A 15908-nucleotide genomic window follows, 5' to 3' on the forward strand; every position below is an offset into this window, starting at 1 on the left:
AAAAACCAAGACGAATCAAGTCAAAGTCCGTACATTAAAGGATTAATTAATATACATTTCTATAATTTGAATCCTTTGAAGAATTGTTTATATATTTACAAGTGTCCCAATTCCAACTATAGATGATCTTTAATTTGACTTACGCTCACAACGCGCAGGATTGGAAGAGGACTTGTAGAAATCGGTGCTACAAACACAGTTTTTTGCCAAGTGATCGGTGCATGTTCCGGGCCAACACCAATTCTCTTTCCACGAGCAGGTTGCTAAGGTAAAATTCAATTCCATGTGTGAGAACAATAAGAAAAATTTTTGCAAACAAAAAAGATGGACAAGTGAACAGAAAAAATAATAGTAGTTAAGGGAGGTGGTACAATGAGGGGAAAGGATATAGCATGATTTTCAATTTGCCTTAAAAGGTTAGATAAAACCAATTTAATATGTGTTTAAAACAACCTTCACAAACTTTCCTGTTGGCGTTCGGCCAGTAGAGGGAATACACCACTGTGGAGCCTTCGTCCTGACATTGTGTACAACGGTAGTCATAGGCGTTTGTACAAGTCGTAGCAACGCAGTGCTCGGGGAGATGACACGCTGCAAACAATTTAAATGCATTGAGAATACATAAGGACATATCGGACGTTTCTGAACTACGGGACATTTTACATTTTTTGGGGCTTCCTTGTGTATATAGTAATCACTTCCGATAGATTGTTTGCTGTATGGAAGCGTTAATTATTTTTGTATGCCCAATTTCCCAGATTTGTCAGATAATGGCTATTTTTTATTTGACAAAGGCGGGAAAAGTGATCTATATAGTACTATTAAAACACTCAGGCATATTCAAATAATAGAAAATATATAACATCACATATTAAGGGTCATTGATATAAAATACATGGTTACTGTCTTGAAATATATGAATTAAGCTATATTTAGTCGGGTTCAGAAAACGTGACAGAGGGTTACGCTTGCCGAACCCTCTTCACGTTTTCGACCGGAGCTCAAATATAGCTTATACTTTGAGACGTTTATGTTTATTCCACAATATAACATTAATTTTACACATCAAACGAGCTATTTTCAACAATTTTCGCTGAATATCTGCAGTTGAAACTGTCACGCCATGGCGTCAACCAAGCAAAAAGATGACGTCACAATACAAATGAAAGTCTGCGCGAAAGCGTGCGTACTCGTTCTGTACTCGGCCTCGTTAAATCTTAGCCCCGATCGTCAAAACAACCCGCCAATTAGGTAGCGTGTCACGTGGTACTGTGACGTCATATGCGACCTTCTTCAAACAGCTGATTGTCAACACATAATAGGATTAGCGTTATCTTTGATATTTACTTGCTATATAATACGTTTTTTCTGATGTTGATGAAATTCCCGAGAATCTCAACATCCAGCCGTACATGTTTGAGCCCCCAGTGCAGATAAATAACGACCATAAAGCCCAAGAAAGAAGCGAGAAAAGTGACAATGAAGTCCGTTGAAACGATCAGATCGATAGACGTGCTAACACAATTTGGTAAGGATATTTAATATAACATCTTTATGAAATATTGATTTAATAAATAGTGATAATGAATTAATTTAGTTTGCGTTTTTTATGATTATAATGTTCATTGTTGTAAAATTAAAGTCTCAAAATCACGAACATCCGTTTAACCCCGTAACTTGTAATTTAATATCAAATGACTACAGTAGTTATTTCAGAACAGTCTGCATTAACTTTTATTTCCCGTAAAACTACGATTTTCATGCAACTAATAATTTGAAGAAAAAAAACCATTTTATATTTTAACAAAGGTGCAAATGTGTTCCTGCGAAGTTATGGAGACAACAATGGAGTGCACGTGCTGTGTAGAGACCCCACTCGTTGACCAGATACGAGAGTCAAGTAAGCTCGAATGCATTACCGAGCATGAAAATTTTTAGAGACATTTGCTTGAATGCTCGAGTCCTTGGAGTTAGTCTCCATGAGTACATCCAAAGAGAGGGGCCACTAGATGACAACGAACCAATCCATGAGTAAGACAATACTGTGGTTTCATTAATATTCAAGGGCATCAATTTTCGTGGATAAAGTGAAAATTACAGTTTCAAGGATACGTAAATTCGTGGCCAATGTACCTATCAATTCAAAATGTTAATAAAAATTGCACTTTAATGAACTTTTAATTTCGTGGATCAACTAAACAACGAAATCCACGAAAATTGGTATTCAACGAATATTGATGAAACCACAGTAACCAGTTTTCAACTGTTTAATTATCATTAATAAACTGGAATGAATCATGTACTCAATTCTTGCTCTCTTTTGTATAACATATATACAATATAGACATGGAATCAAAAACAAATATATTAAAAACAACAATTTTCAGCCTTAATAAATAATAATAAATTATGAAAATATTCAACAATAAACTATATGCTACAAAAACAATATTCAACAACAACAATCTTTTACAACTGATATATTCCGTATCACAAGCTATAACTGTCTGCTTATATACAGGGTATATCGACACATCGCTTATAGGAGAATTGTCTTCTGGATATGGCACCGGAGGAGGAAACAGAAAAGTTTTGCTAGCATGTGTTGTGACAGCCATTCGGAGGACATTCCCACCAGAGAACTACACTGGCTTTCAGGAATCTCATCTGACTTTATCTGGCAAACCTGGTGCGGCGTGTGGCGACGAGCTGGTCTTTGTTGACTGCAGCGTAGGCTGATGAAAGAGGTGGTGGCTGATATATAAGAGAGGATTTTCCATGCTGTGTAGCTGCTGGACATGAGGATATCTGTCGTCTGCGCACTACAAGTTTCAGCCGCATGATGTCCACTTAATCTGAAAAAAACCCACATTGCACAATGTAAAAAAAAGACATTAAAAATATGTAATATCATGTAGAATGAATTACAACTTTCTTGTTATCTTCAATTAGAAAAACGTTGAATAAACATATAATTTAGTTTTCTTTGTGTCTGTACCTACAAAAAATGTCATAGTTAGAGATTTGGTAAACTGCACAACTGGCTCACACGGCTTTTCACATGTCACAGTTTCCAAGTATGCTGGCCAAGCAGGATTTAGACACAAGATACTGTCTTTCTTCTTCTGACGGGGCATCACTCCTCAGGGTATAAGTAACATGATGAGAGTCTGCAACAACCTCCGTCTGGTCTAATGGGTCATAATCCGGGTCATGGTCACCACGGTCATCCTCGTTACTGTCAATGAATATTTTATGTAGAATTTGGTGGAAAAAAACAAAACATTAATCTTTTAGGTCACCTGAGTCACTCAGGTGACTTTTCGCAATTGGTCTTCGTCCGTCGTCGTGCGTCGTACGCCGTGCGTTGACAATTTTACATTTTTAACTTCTTCTTGAAAACTACCAGGCAACTCTATGGTAAGATGAATCGTAATTGTGAAATTCATGGCTCTACCAACCCTGGCGTGCCACGGGCCGGGGCCAAATATGCAAAAAAAAGGCCAAATTTTCAAAAATCTTCTTCACTCCCACGCATGTGAGGAAAAAACTGGTTGCATGGTTATGATGTCCATGAAGCCCTCTACCAAAATTGTGAAACTTATGGCCCCTGGGTCAGGGGTTCTGGCTCTATGGTGGGGCCAATATGGCCATATAGCAAAAATGTATTAAATCTTAGAAAATCTTCTTCTCTACTACAATATATATTTTTTAAAAACTAAATGCATGATTATGATGTCCATGAAGCCCTCTACCTAAATTGTGAAATTCATGACCCCTGGGTCAGGGGCTCAGGCTCTAGGGTGGGGCCAATATGGCCATATAGTAAAATTGTATTAAATCTTAGAAAATCTTCTTCTCTACTCCTATATATACTTGTTAAAAACTAAATGCATGATTATGATGTCCATGAGGCCCTCTATCAAAATTGTGAAATTCATGACCCCTGGGTCAGGGGTTCAGGCTCTAGGTTGGGGCCAATATGGCCAAATACATGTAGTAAAATTGTATTTAATCTTAGAAAATCTTCTTCTCTACTCCCATATATATTTGTTAAAAACTAAATGCATGGTTATGATGTCCATGAGGCCCTCTACCAAAATTGTGAAATTCATGACCCCTTTGTAAGGTGTCCAGGCTCTAGGGTGGAGCCAATATGGCCATATAGTATAAATGTTTTAAATTTTAAAAAAAATCTTCCTCTCTACTCCCACACATGTGGGCAAAAAACTGAATACATGGTTATGATATCCACAATCTCCTTTACCTAAATTGTGAAATTCATGGCCCCTGGGTCAGGGGTTCGGGAAATGAGGAGGGGGGGGGGGCAATATGACAATATAGTGTTAATGCATATAATGTTTAAAAATCTTCTTCTCTATTCTCACACATCTGTATAAAACAAACTGACTAATAATTATGTTAACCAGGAAGTCCTCTACTGAAATTTTAATTTTCATGTCCCCTCAAGGATGGGTTTTGACTCTAGGGCAGGGCCAAAATGGATGCATATAATTAAATTCCGCAATACTTTTATCTTTGACATTTTTAATTTTGTTGAAATATATTGATTTCCAAATTTCCTTATCTTGGATCTGGAAATCCCTACCAAGCTTTCCTTGTGAAATTGGACTTTGAAATTTGAGCTTTACAAGCTTCGAATAAAAACATTTAGTTTTGTATTCTTCGTCATTCTGTTGCATTTTGATATAGGGGATTTTAGAAAAATCATACTTGAATTCAAATTTCTTAAACACTTCTTGTATTATTTTATACTCGCAGATCCAATTGCTTTTTTTGTTTAACCTATCAAATATATCTCTTGTACTTTTTAATTTACCATTTTCTTCAAAAATATCTTTAACATACAGTATTCCGCTTTTAATCCATTCATCAAAACATATCGTTTTACCTTTAAAAGTAAATGAAGTATTCGACCAAATTGGTTGTAATAAAAACGATTCGGTATTTATTGATCTGTCATTATTTTGCTTAAAATCTTTACATAGATTAAAACAGGTAAAAACTTGCTTATAAAATTCTGGAAAGTTTTTTAGTATACCATAATTTTCAGTCGATATTTCTGTTGTGCTCATTAAATAGTTTATATTGATATTCAGCGCTTTACAGAGACTATCTATATATTTTTTTACAACATGATTAGTTGTAATTAGGCGGGCAATCCACGTTGCCTTTATAGCCTTTAATTTAGAGTCTATGTCGGTAATGCCTATACCGCCATCCATAATATCACCTATCATCGTATTTCGTTTGATTCTGTCTGTTTTATTCCATATGAAATTGTATATTACTCTATTTATATCATTCACATAATTTCTTCCGGGAAGTTCTAAAATACTAGAAACATATATAAGTTTAGGTAAGGCAAGAGAATTAACTACATTAACTTTACCGAATAATGTTAATTTTCTCTTTTTCCATGATTCAAACAAAATTTCAATATCTTGGTAAATCTTCATCCAGTTTTTATTATAACACTCGATTTTGTCGTGTCCTACAAAAATACCTAAGCATTTTACAGCTTGTTTAGCTACTTTAATACCTTCTAGATTTTCGAACTGGTCTTTTAAATTTCCTAACAATATGCATTCAGTTTTTGATAGGTTTATCTTTGATCCAGCTAATTTGCAAAATTTATCTATGGTGCCAATAGCATGTTTCATGGATTCTATATCTCCTAAAGTAACCGTCATATCGTCCGCGTGCTGTACATTTTTTATTTCATCTTGTAAATTTTTCGAGGTAAATCCATGTATTAAATAATTTTCTTTAATTTTACTTGATAAAATTTCCGCAACAAATAAATATAATATAGCAGAAATCGGACACCCTTGTCTTATACCTCTATTCATTGCGCATGTTTTTGAAATCCATCCATTATTTTTTAAACGGAAAACAGGGTTTTTATAAAGGATTTTTATCCATTTTATAAAATCTGGTCCAAAATTAAATTTTTTCAAAGTTTTAAAAAGAAAATTCCATTCAACTGAGTCGAAAGCTTTTTCAAAGTCTAGGAATAGTAATATACCGTTTTGATTATTATTTTCACAATATTCGAAAATATCAAGAATAAGCCTTGCGTTGCTTCCAATATATCTTCCTTTTATATATGCTGTTTGTTCATTTCCTATATAGTTATCAATAACCTTTTGCAGACGGCGAGCAAATATAAAGGCAATTATTTTGTAATCAGTATTAGTGAGACTAATTGGTCTATAGTTTGTAAGCTGTGACCGTTCTCCTTTTTTGTGAATTAAAGATAATACAGCAAGTCGTTGTGAAAATGTCATTTCGTCTAAACTGAATATTTCTTTAAGCATATTATGAAAGAGTATTGATATTTTATCCCAGAAACATTGATAGAATTCAACTGGTAATCCGTCTAACCCTGGTGATTTATTATGTTTCATGTTCATTACAGAATCTCTACACTCTTCTAAGTTTGGAAATTGATCACATGTATTTTTTACATTTTCAGATAAACACATGATATTACTATTTTGTAAGTAGTTTTCAATATCAGAACTACTTATATTTTTACTGCGATAGAGTTCTTCATAAAAGCTTCACATTTCACCTAATATGTCATCATCAGTAGAAAGAGTGTCATTATTTTTATTTCTTAGTTCATAAATAGTATTCTGTGTTTGGTGCTTTTTTCCCAAGCCTAAAAAGAATTTCGTGTTTTTCTCCCCTTCATTTAACCATTTTGCGCGAGACCTAATTTGAGCGCCTTTTGCTCTTCTATCGTATAGATCGCTTAGTTGTCTCTCAAGAGTTCGCTTTTTATTCATATTAATTTCTAAATAAGGTAACGATTCTATCTCGATTATTTCCTTTTCTATGTTTTTAATCTGATCTTTGTAACTCTTTTGACTTTTTATTGAATAATGAATAGAAAATCGTTTAACCTCCTGTTTCAGCTGTTTCAAACTTCTAAACAATTTACTAAGTAATAATCTGTTAATCAGTAAGTGGAATAAAGGGGTAAATAACAAATGCAAAATATGTAGAACCGAGATAGAAAATGCACAGCATCTAATTTTTGATTGTGTAAATGTAAAACATGTTTGGCATATGGCAAGCCAATGCTTAAATTTTAATATTGTTTGGAAAAATGTCATCATTGGCTTTTTTGTTGATGATAACGAAACAACAAAGCTTTATAATATCTTCCTCTCATTTATTGCATTCAGAATTTACAAATATAAAATGTTCTGTAGAGTCGAAAACTTAGAAGAAACAAGCCAATCGTTAAGAATGTATATTAAAGAGAATACTTTATCTTATTGTTCTGTTCTATCTTTTTTACATCAAATGAAAGAAAAGAAACTTTTTCAAAATTTTGCATTTTTACTATGAATATTCATTTATGCTATGAATATGTACTTATGCTTATATCTATTATGTATGTATATATATATTTATATACGCCCACCCTCCGAGGGAGACAGTCCCTCTGTTGTATACAAGGGTTTCTAACATGGACACAGACTTTGACTGATGGTAGGGAAACCCTTTGTTATGTGTGGGCCAAAATATAAAAAAAAATCACATGTAAATTATCAATGCAAGGATTTATTTTCTCTCACTTTTTTTTTGATTAACACATACATGTTTAAATGTACGTACGGTGTACATGTAACATTTTTTTCCCCATAAAATCTTGATATATATCGTATACGTTTTTTCAACATATATTGATTTTTTTCCCCTTTTTTTCTGACTATCTCATATACATATACAGTGTACATTTTTAGTTTATAAAAACCTGATATATATTGTACCTCTGTTTTCACCATATGCTATTTTCTGATATGTTATTATGTACTTGTTTATAAGGAATCAATAAAAAAAAAAAAAAAAAAAAAAAAATGGATGCATAGATGTTAATGCCTATAACTATAAATAATTATCTTCTTGACTCCCACACACCTGAAAGGAAAACTGAATTCATGATTTCGTAGACCAGATCTTTTAGTTTTTCACAAAAATTATAGGTTCCACAGTTCTTTTTGAAATGTGGTCGTCATTACAAATTTATAATTTTTCTACTCCAGAATGAAACCTAATTAATTAAATGCATATATGAGACTCCATGGCAAGTTTGTGTATGGGATATATGTTACTCAGGTGACCGTTAAGGCCAATTGGCCTCTTGTTCTCTTAAAAAAGCTTTTATTGGCTATTATAGATTACACTTTTTCAACAGTGTTCAATGCAGTATACTTATTATATTTCAAACTTTATATTTCTGATTTCATAAATCAGATATCTAAAAAAATGATAAAAACTTACGTCTGCTCTCTGGCGCTTTGCAAACGCTCCTCTAGGCTTCGCTGGGGGCAGAAAAATGGCGGCATTCTCGTTCAGTGGTTGCTGAAGAAGGAGGGGGTATCCGGTTGGACTCACTCTTTAATCGAATTTTCGCTCCATCATGCCCATTTTCTCACAATTTATCAGGGTCTCTGTCCAACTGATCCTTAGAAAAGTGCACGATTGTTTTTCGTTGGCACAAAATCCCCTCGGCGGCTAAAATTGTCCAAGTCTTCTTCCTCACACTTTCCTTTGGAAAACTGAATAAAAAATCGTTCTTCTGACGGCCTGAACACCCGTAGGCGACACTTAACACCATAATGTTCCGTTATTAGTAATCTGTTAAGTGTAATTGGTTTTATTGTCGATTAAACGTAATCCGGTTACAATGTTGACTAACAACTGTTTTCACACCTTCTCGCTCGAGGTCGCATATGACATCACAAAACATGGCGGGTAGATGGCGAGAAAAAATATGCATATCGCGGGATTTGAACATCATCGCTTTCAAACTAATAATCTAGGCAGATTATCATGTAAATCGTTTTTTAATAAGTATAGAATTTTTTTTTTTAATTGAAGTTTAAAAATCATGCGATATGTCCTTTAAACGGGCATGTTTCTTATATAAGGTAATAATCCTTTCATGGAGTGAAATTTTGACAAACTCTTATTGAAGCCATTTTCGTAAATATCACATCTGTATCATAATACATGTAATGTCTGTGTACCATTATGCAATGTTGTTGAGATTGAAATAAATGAATGAATGAATGAATGAATGAATGAAATTTGACTTTTATCTACATGTATTTTCAAAAGAATTCATTAAAGTACCTTTCCCTTTGTACAAGACAATATTTTAATTTCATTATAATTGCTTAATTATTTTATTAACTATTACATCTCATCTTTGCTTAATTGACACACTTAAAATTGAAGTTTTACTCTATAACATATGTCACTCGTGCTTAAGGACGGCGGACCCAATTCATTTCTACAATAGATTTTTCGTCAATTTTTCATATAATTTTAATCAGTTAATGGAGAGTGAATATCAATTTAAAAAAATTACATGATCATCGACTTCCTTATTATACATGGGGTGTTTCAAAATTTGGGTACGAAAATTCTCAGATATAATAGAAAGTAATGGTAATTTTCTGGGGTGTGGTAAAAAAAACCCAGATATTTTTAAAAAATTTGCAATAGATTGAAATTATCATTGAGATTACTCTACTTAAAATTTAATATTAAGAAGAGGTCAATTAACTTACCGATGAACAGAAAAAATATATAGGTCATCGACTTATATTCTTTGAGGGGTTGTGTCAAAGTTCACTTCATAGTTCATTTTTCTTCCGAAATATCATTCATAAAACGACATAATTAAATATTGCCTGACGTTGCATTAACTGCTATATTTATATATATATTGTTAGGTTAAAGTATAAATTGTATCTAAATTCTATATATTGTCGCCAGATATATAGAAACACCTTAATTTCCCCGCTGATAATCCTGAGGAAAGGGAAAATGAGTCTAACCCGGTCACATTTTATCAAAGGGATAGACTTATTTGCATGTAGGGATAAATCAACCAATCACTCAGTTAAGCAATATAATTAAAAGATATCACTGGTTTAAATATAAACAACAAGAATAAGTTGAGGCAGACCTTAATACTATCGTTTTGAAGAACATTCTTACTTGCCAGATGTAAAACTTTCAGAACCTCTTGAATACCAGCATCAATGAATAAAGTTTAAACAGATGAAATAAATTGTAACTTCAAAATTTCTGGAAATAAAAATGAATATGTATCGAAATGGTATTTTATCATATGCTGTGGGTTGCATGTGTGTTACCAATAATGTAGTGAGATGGACGTCATTTTGACTGCACTGACTTTCACGTTTAAAATGTAGTGAGTCAAATTATTTAAAAACTGTCTTCTTTACGTGTCCTGATACTGAATTAAAAACAGACTGCGTATTACGAAAGACGATAAAACTCTCTACGAAAATTCAAATTTTATGTCCCCGAAGGAGTTCTAAATCTAGTGTGGGGCGAAAATGGTCATGTGTAAATATATAAAATGTTTAAAAATATTCTACTCTCTCTCTCTCTCTCTCTCTCTCTCTTTCTCTCTCTCTCTCTCTCTGCTCTAATGGAAACTGGCTTCCTTTATAATTAAACTATAAAACATTCTACCAAGATTTCAAATTTCACGTCCCTCTGGGTAGGGGTTCTGACTCAAGGGCGGGGCCAAAATGGTCATGCAGTTTTAATTTATAAAAGTACAATGTTTAAAAATCTTCTTTGCTTCTTCTGCTGACTGCATATCTTTTTAAAGTTCATATATTCAAAGAGCATACTACATGTATCTGCAGGAAGAAACAACTAATCGCCAAGAATAGATTTCTATCACCAAATTATTAATTTATGTTTATCGATGGTATGAAATACTAAAATATAGCAAATAACAATGAGTATTGTTTCTTAGTTTACCATATTCACACGTTGTTCCATAGACATGCCCAGGACACGAACAGGAAAAGCTGTTGATATTATTGGAACACCTTCCGCCATTTTGACAAGGATAGCTTGCGCACTCGTTTATGTCTGTTAAACAAGTAATGTTATTTTTATTTTTTCATAAAAAAATCCATAGCTTTAAAAAGTGAATCAATACATATTATTGCAATCTACATTCGTTTTAGTCAACAAAACAAGCAAGGATTTCATTCGTATAAATCTATTGAACATACACATAATTTAGAGAGTGTTTACAGAATTAAATTACATATACAATGTTTAATTATCATGTACAAACAGCAATAAGAAAATGTGATATGCTCATTTTAAATTTGAACCAATCCTTTTGAAATAAAAAAAACCAAGAACTCAAAATTTCATTATTTCTTTCTAATACTCGCCTCACTATCTATAAATTCCTCTGAAGTTCTTGTACTAAAATAAATTAAAAAGATCTTACCTTCACAACCTACTCCGTAATTGTTCAAGTTGCTACAGTCCCTATTTGTGGTGGCACACACAGATCCAGGTGAACAGTGAAGCTGATTGCATAGTCTGTTTTTCATCCACGTACACTGCAACATTGAAATGTCGTGATTATATATGCCATATACAATACATTATTTTATCCCATTAACCTTGTTTCTTTCTCTCAGTGATCAAACACTATTATAATTGTATCATACTTACCACGTCTCTGACGCCATGTTCCGACACCTCTTCATGGTCACAACCCCCTGATTCACTACATTCTTCATTAATGTCTCGTTTGACACGTTTAGATCTTCCTTGGAGGTACGATGTTGCTTTTTCTTTTGATAAAAAGGGCCCAAGTTCATCTGCAATGACCAATTACATTTTATAACCTATTTTATTAACTCTTCTTTATCTACCATTCTCTAACTTTAAAACGGTTTCATATCTCTATTTTCTGACTGCATGCATTTTAGTGAAAGTTTTTATTATCTAATTTGAAATATATTATTTGTCAACTTTTATTGCATGTTATAGTTTGAAATAATTAAAGCAGAACAATATAAACGTATTGTTTTTAGAGATAAAATAGATTTTTGTCTGCATCGTAAACTTTTTATTAAGATTTTTAAAGGACATATCGCATGTTTTTCAATTTTCGGAATTTTTTAAATAAAATCATTCTATACTCATTATAAATCAAGTTTATTAACGTTTTCATAAAATATTTTGCCTAATTCGTGAGTTTGAAAGCGATGAAATTCAAATGTCGCGATATGCATATTTTCTCTCTCGATCTACCCGCCATGATGTGTGACGTCATATGCGACCTCGAGCGAGAAGGTGCTGTTAGCCATCTTAGTAATTGGATTAGATTAAAACGACAATTAAACTAATTATCACCATTAAATTGTCGATAACGGGACATGATGGTGTTCTGTGCCTCCTGCGGGTGATTTAGCCACCGAAAATGGGGATTTGAACTGTTTGTTTAAGTTTCCCTTACGAAAGTATGCGGAAATCTTGTGACAAAAAGGGGTCTATCAGTCGACGAGAGGATTTATTAATAAACATTCAATTCATATATTATTAATTATATGGTACATTTTTGTAATTATAGTTTCATAAATAAATCTTATTCATTTCTCAAAAAGAAAAAAATAGAAGTTTATGCACAGGGGCCTGTGTACAAAACGCAAGTTCATCGGAGAAAAATAACGAGAGGGGACGCCATTTTGGATACCGCCTCGCTTCATTAGCTGTTTTCTTTTTCTTATTGTTAAACTATACGTTCATGCATGCATCGGTTTTTAGTTATACATGATTTCTTCATTCATACATGTAGCTCACCTCTGCAGAAATCATAATTTTAGGACGGGATGTTAGATTTCTATGAGTTTTATTTTTTGTGGGAGAAGTCATGGATCGAGTTGTCGATATTGATTGTTTACGCGAGAAATAGACAAAGTTTGTTGATATACATTTATACGTACATGGATAAAAAAATACGGAGATGGGATCTTACAGATATAAACAATAATTAAGGAAAACGTTCTTGCTTGCTTTTATAATCCAGTGTAATATAGAGTAAACAACCTTAGAAAGTTGTGATCAGTTACTGCCGAAGAAACAAACTTCTTGTGCACCACAGTTTTACAATAATGAACATTCTGAGTCATTAGGAACGCCAAAAACCAAGACTGTTGTAGATTTTAATAAATAAACACCTTTAACAGATTCATTTGAGCTACAATCCTTACTAAGTTGTGTTTACACGTCGATAAATTTGATCGTTATTGCCGACTTCATCGTCGCTTCTTCGGCTATATCATCGCATTTTATCAGTACTGGTGGCTCAAACATGTACGACTGAATAATAAGATTCTTTTAATTTAGTCAGCATGTAAAAAAAATAACTTACATGGTGAATGAATGTCAAAATTTAAAGAAGATAATGCTAATCCTACAATTTGTTTACAATCAGCTGTTCGAAGAAGGTCGCATGTGACGTCACTGTACCACGTGACACGCTATCTAATTAACGAGTTTTTAAACGATCGGGGCTATAATTTAAATTGATATTATGGCTAATTACCGCTTTTATACCGTTAACAAACTATTAGGAGTAAGTATTAGATACACAAGGAAGCCAAAAAATGTAAAATGTCGTATACTTTAGAAACATGCGATATGTCCTTTAAAGGACATATCGCATGTTTTTCAATTTTCGGAATTTTTTAAATAAAATCATTCTATACTCATTATAAATCAGGTTTATTAACGTTTTCATAAAATATTTTGCCTAATTCGTGAGTTTGAAAGCGATGAAATTCAAATGTCGCGATATGCATATTTTCTCTCTCGATCTACCCGCCATGATGTGTGACGTCATATGCGACCTCGAGCGAGAAGGTGCTGTTAGCCATCTTAGTAATTGGATTAGATTAAAACGACAATTAAACTAATTATCACCATTAAATTGTCGATAACGGGACATGATGGTGTTCTGTGCCTCCTGCGGGTGATTTAGCCACCGAAAATGGGGATTTGAACTGTTTGTTTAAGTTTCCCTTACGAAAGTATGCGGAAATCTTGTGACAAAAAGGGGTCTATCAGTCGACGAGAGGATTTATTAATAAACATTCAATTCATATATTATTAATTATATGGTACATTTTTGTAATTATAGTTTCATAAATAAATCTTATTCATTTCTCAAAAAGAAAAAAATAGAAGTTTATGCACAGGGGCCTGTGTACAAAACGCAAGTTCATCGGAGAAAAATAACGAGAGGGGACGCCATTTTGGATACCGCCTCGCTTCATTAGCTGTTTTCTTTTTCTTATTGTTAAACTATACGTTCATGCATGCATCGGTTTTTAGTTATACATGATTTCTTCATTCATACATGTAGCTCACCTCTGCAGAAATCATAATTTTAGGACGGGATGTTAGATTTCTATGAGTTTTATTTTTTGTGGGAGAAGTCATGGATCGAGTTGTCGATATTGATTGTTTACGCGAGAAATAGACAAAGTTTGTTGATATACATTTATACGTACATGGATAAAAAAATACGGAGATGGGATCTTACAGATATAAACAATAATTAAGGAAAACGTTCTTGCTTGCTTTTATAATCCAGTGTAATATAGAGTAAACAACCTTAGAAAGTTGTGATCAGTTACTGCCGAAGAAACAAACTTCTTGTGCACCACAGTTTTACAATAATGAACATTCTGAGTCATTAGGAACGCCAAAAACCAAGACTGTTGTAGATTTTAATAAATAAACACCTTTAACAGATTCATTTGAGCTACAATCCTTACTAAGTTGTGTTTACACGTCGATAAATTTGATCGTTATTGCCGACTTCATCGTCGCTTCTTCGGCTATATCATCGCATTTTATCAGTACTGGTGGCTCAAACATGTACGACTGAATAATAAGATTCTTTTAATTTAGTCAGCATGTAAAAAAAATAACTTACATGGTGAATGAATGTCAAAATTTAAAGAAGATAATGCTAATCCTACAATTTGTTTACAATCAGCTGTTCGAAGAAGGTCGCATGTGACGTCACTGTACCACGTGACACGCTATCTAATTAACGAGTTTTTAAACGATCGGGGCTATAATTTAAATTGATATTATGGCTAATTACCGCTTTTATACCGTTAACAAACTATTAGGAGTAAGTATTAGATACACAAGGAAGCCAAAAAATGTAAAATGTCGTATACTTTAGAAACATGCGATATGTCCTTTAAAGGACATATCGCATGTTTTTCAATTTTCGGAATTTTTTAAATAAAATCATTCTATACTCATTATAAATCAGGTTTATTAACGTTTTCATAAAATATTTTGCCTAATTCGTGAGTTTGAAAGCGATGAAATTCAAATGTCGCGATATGCATATTTTCTCTCTCGATCTACCCGCCATGATGTGTGACGTCATATGCGACCTCGAGCGAGAAGGTGCTGTTAGCCATCTTAGTAATTGGATTAGATTAAAACGACAATTAAACTAATTATCACCATTAAATTGTCGATAACGGGACATGATGGTGTTCTGTGCCTCCTGCGGGTGATTTAGCCACCGAAAATGGGGATTTGAACTGTTTGTTTAAGTTTCCCTTACGAAAGTATGCGGAAATCTTGTGACAAAAAGGGGTCTATCAGTCGACGAGAGGATTTATTAATAAACATTCAATTCATATATTATTAATTATATGGTACATTTTTGTAATTATAGTTTCATAAATAAATCTTATTCATTTCTCAAAAAGAAAAAAATAGAAGTTTATGCACAGGGGCCTGTGTACAAAACGCAAGTTCATCGGAGAAAAATAACGAGAGGGGACGCCATTTTGGATACCGCCTCGCTTCATTAGCTGTTTTCTTTTTCTTATTGTTAAACTATACGTTCATGCATGCATCGGTTTTTAGTTATACATGATTTCTTCATTCATACATGTAGCTCACCTCTGCAGAAATCATAATTTTAGGACGGGATGTTAGATTTCTATGAGTTTTATTTTTTGTGGGAGAAGTCA

The 15908-nt window shown here is 33.2% G+C and overlaps 1 protein-coding gene across 1 annotated transcript in view; it reads right to left on the reverse strand.

Annotated features, from left to right (window-relative positions):
• LOC136273053 (uncharacterized) overlaps positions 1 to 15908 on the reverse strand; it is a 36367-nt gene that overhangs the window by 2146 nt on the left and 18313 nt on the right. Inside the window, exons 5-9 of the mRNA XM_066076863.1 lie at positions 11566 to 11714; positions 11336 to 11450; positions 10849 to 10962; positions 454 to 591; positions 144 to 263 (exon numbers count right to left, since the gene is read on the reverse strand). Of these exons, the coding sequence (XP_065932935.1) occupies positions 144 to 263; positions 454 to 591; positions 10849 to 10962; positions 11336 to 11450; positions 11566 to 11714 (636 nt within the window). The remainder of the gene's footprint in view (positions 1 to 143; positions 264 to 453; positions 592 to 10848; positions 10963 to 11335; positions 11451 to 11565; positions 11715 to 15908) is intronic.

This window comes from Magallana gigas, chromosome 2 (genome assembly GCF_963853765.1).
Source record: "Magallana gigas chromosome 2, xbMagGiga1.1, whole genome shotgun sequence".
Taxonomy (NCBI): Eukaryota; Metazoa; Mollusca; class Bivalvia; order Ostreida; family Ostreidae; genus Magallana; species Magallana gigas.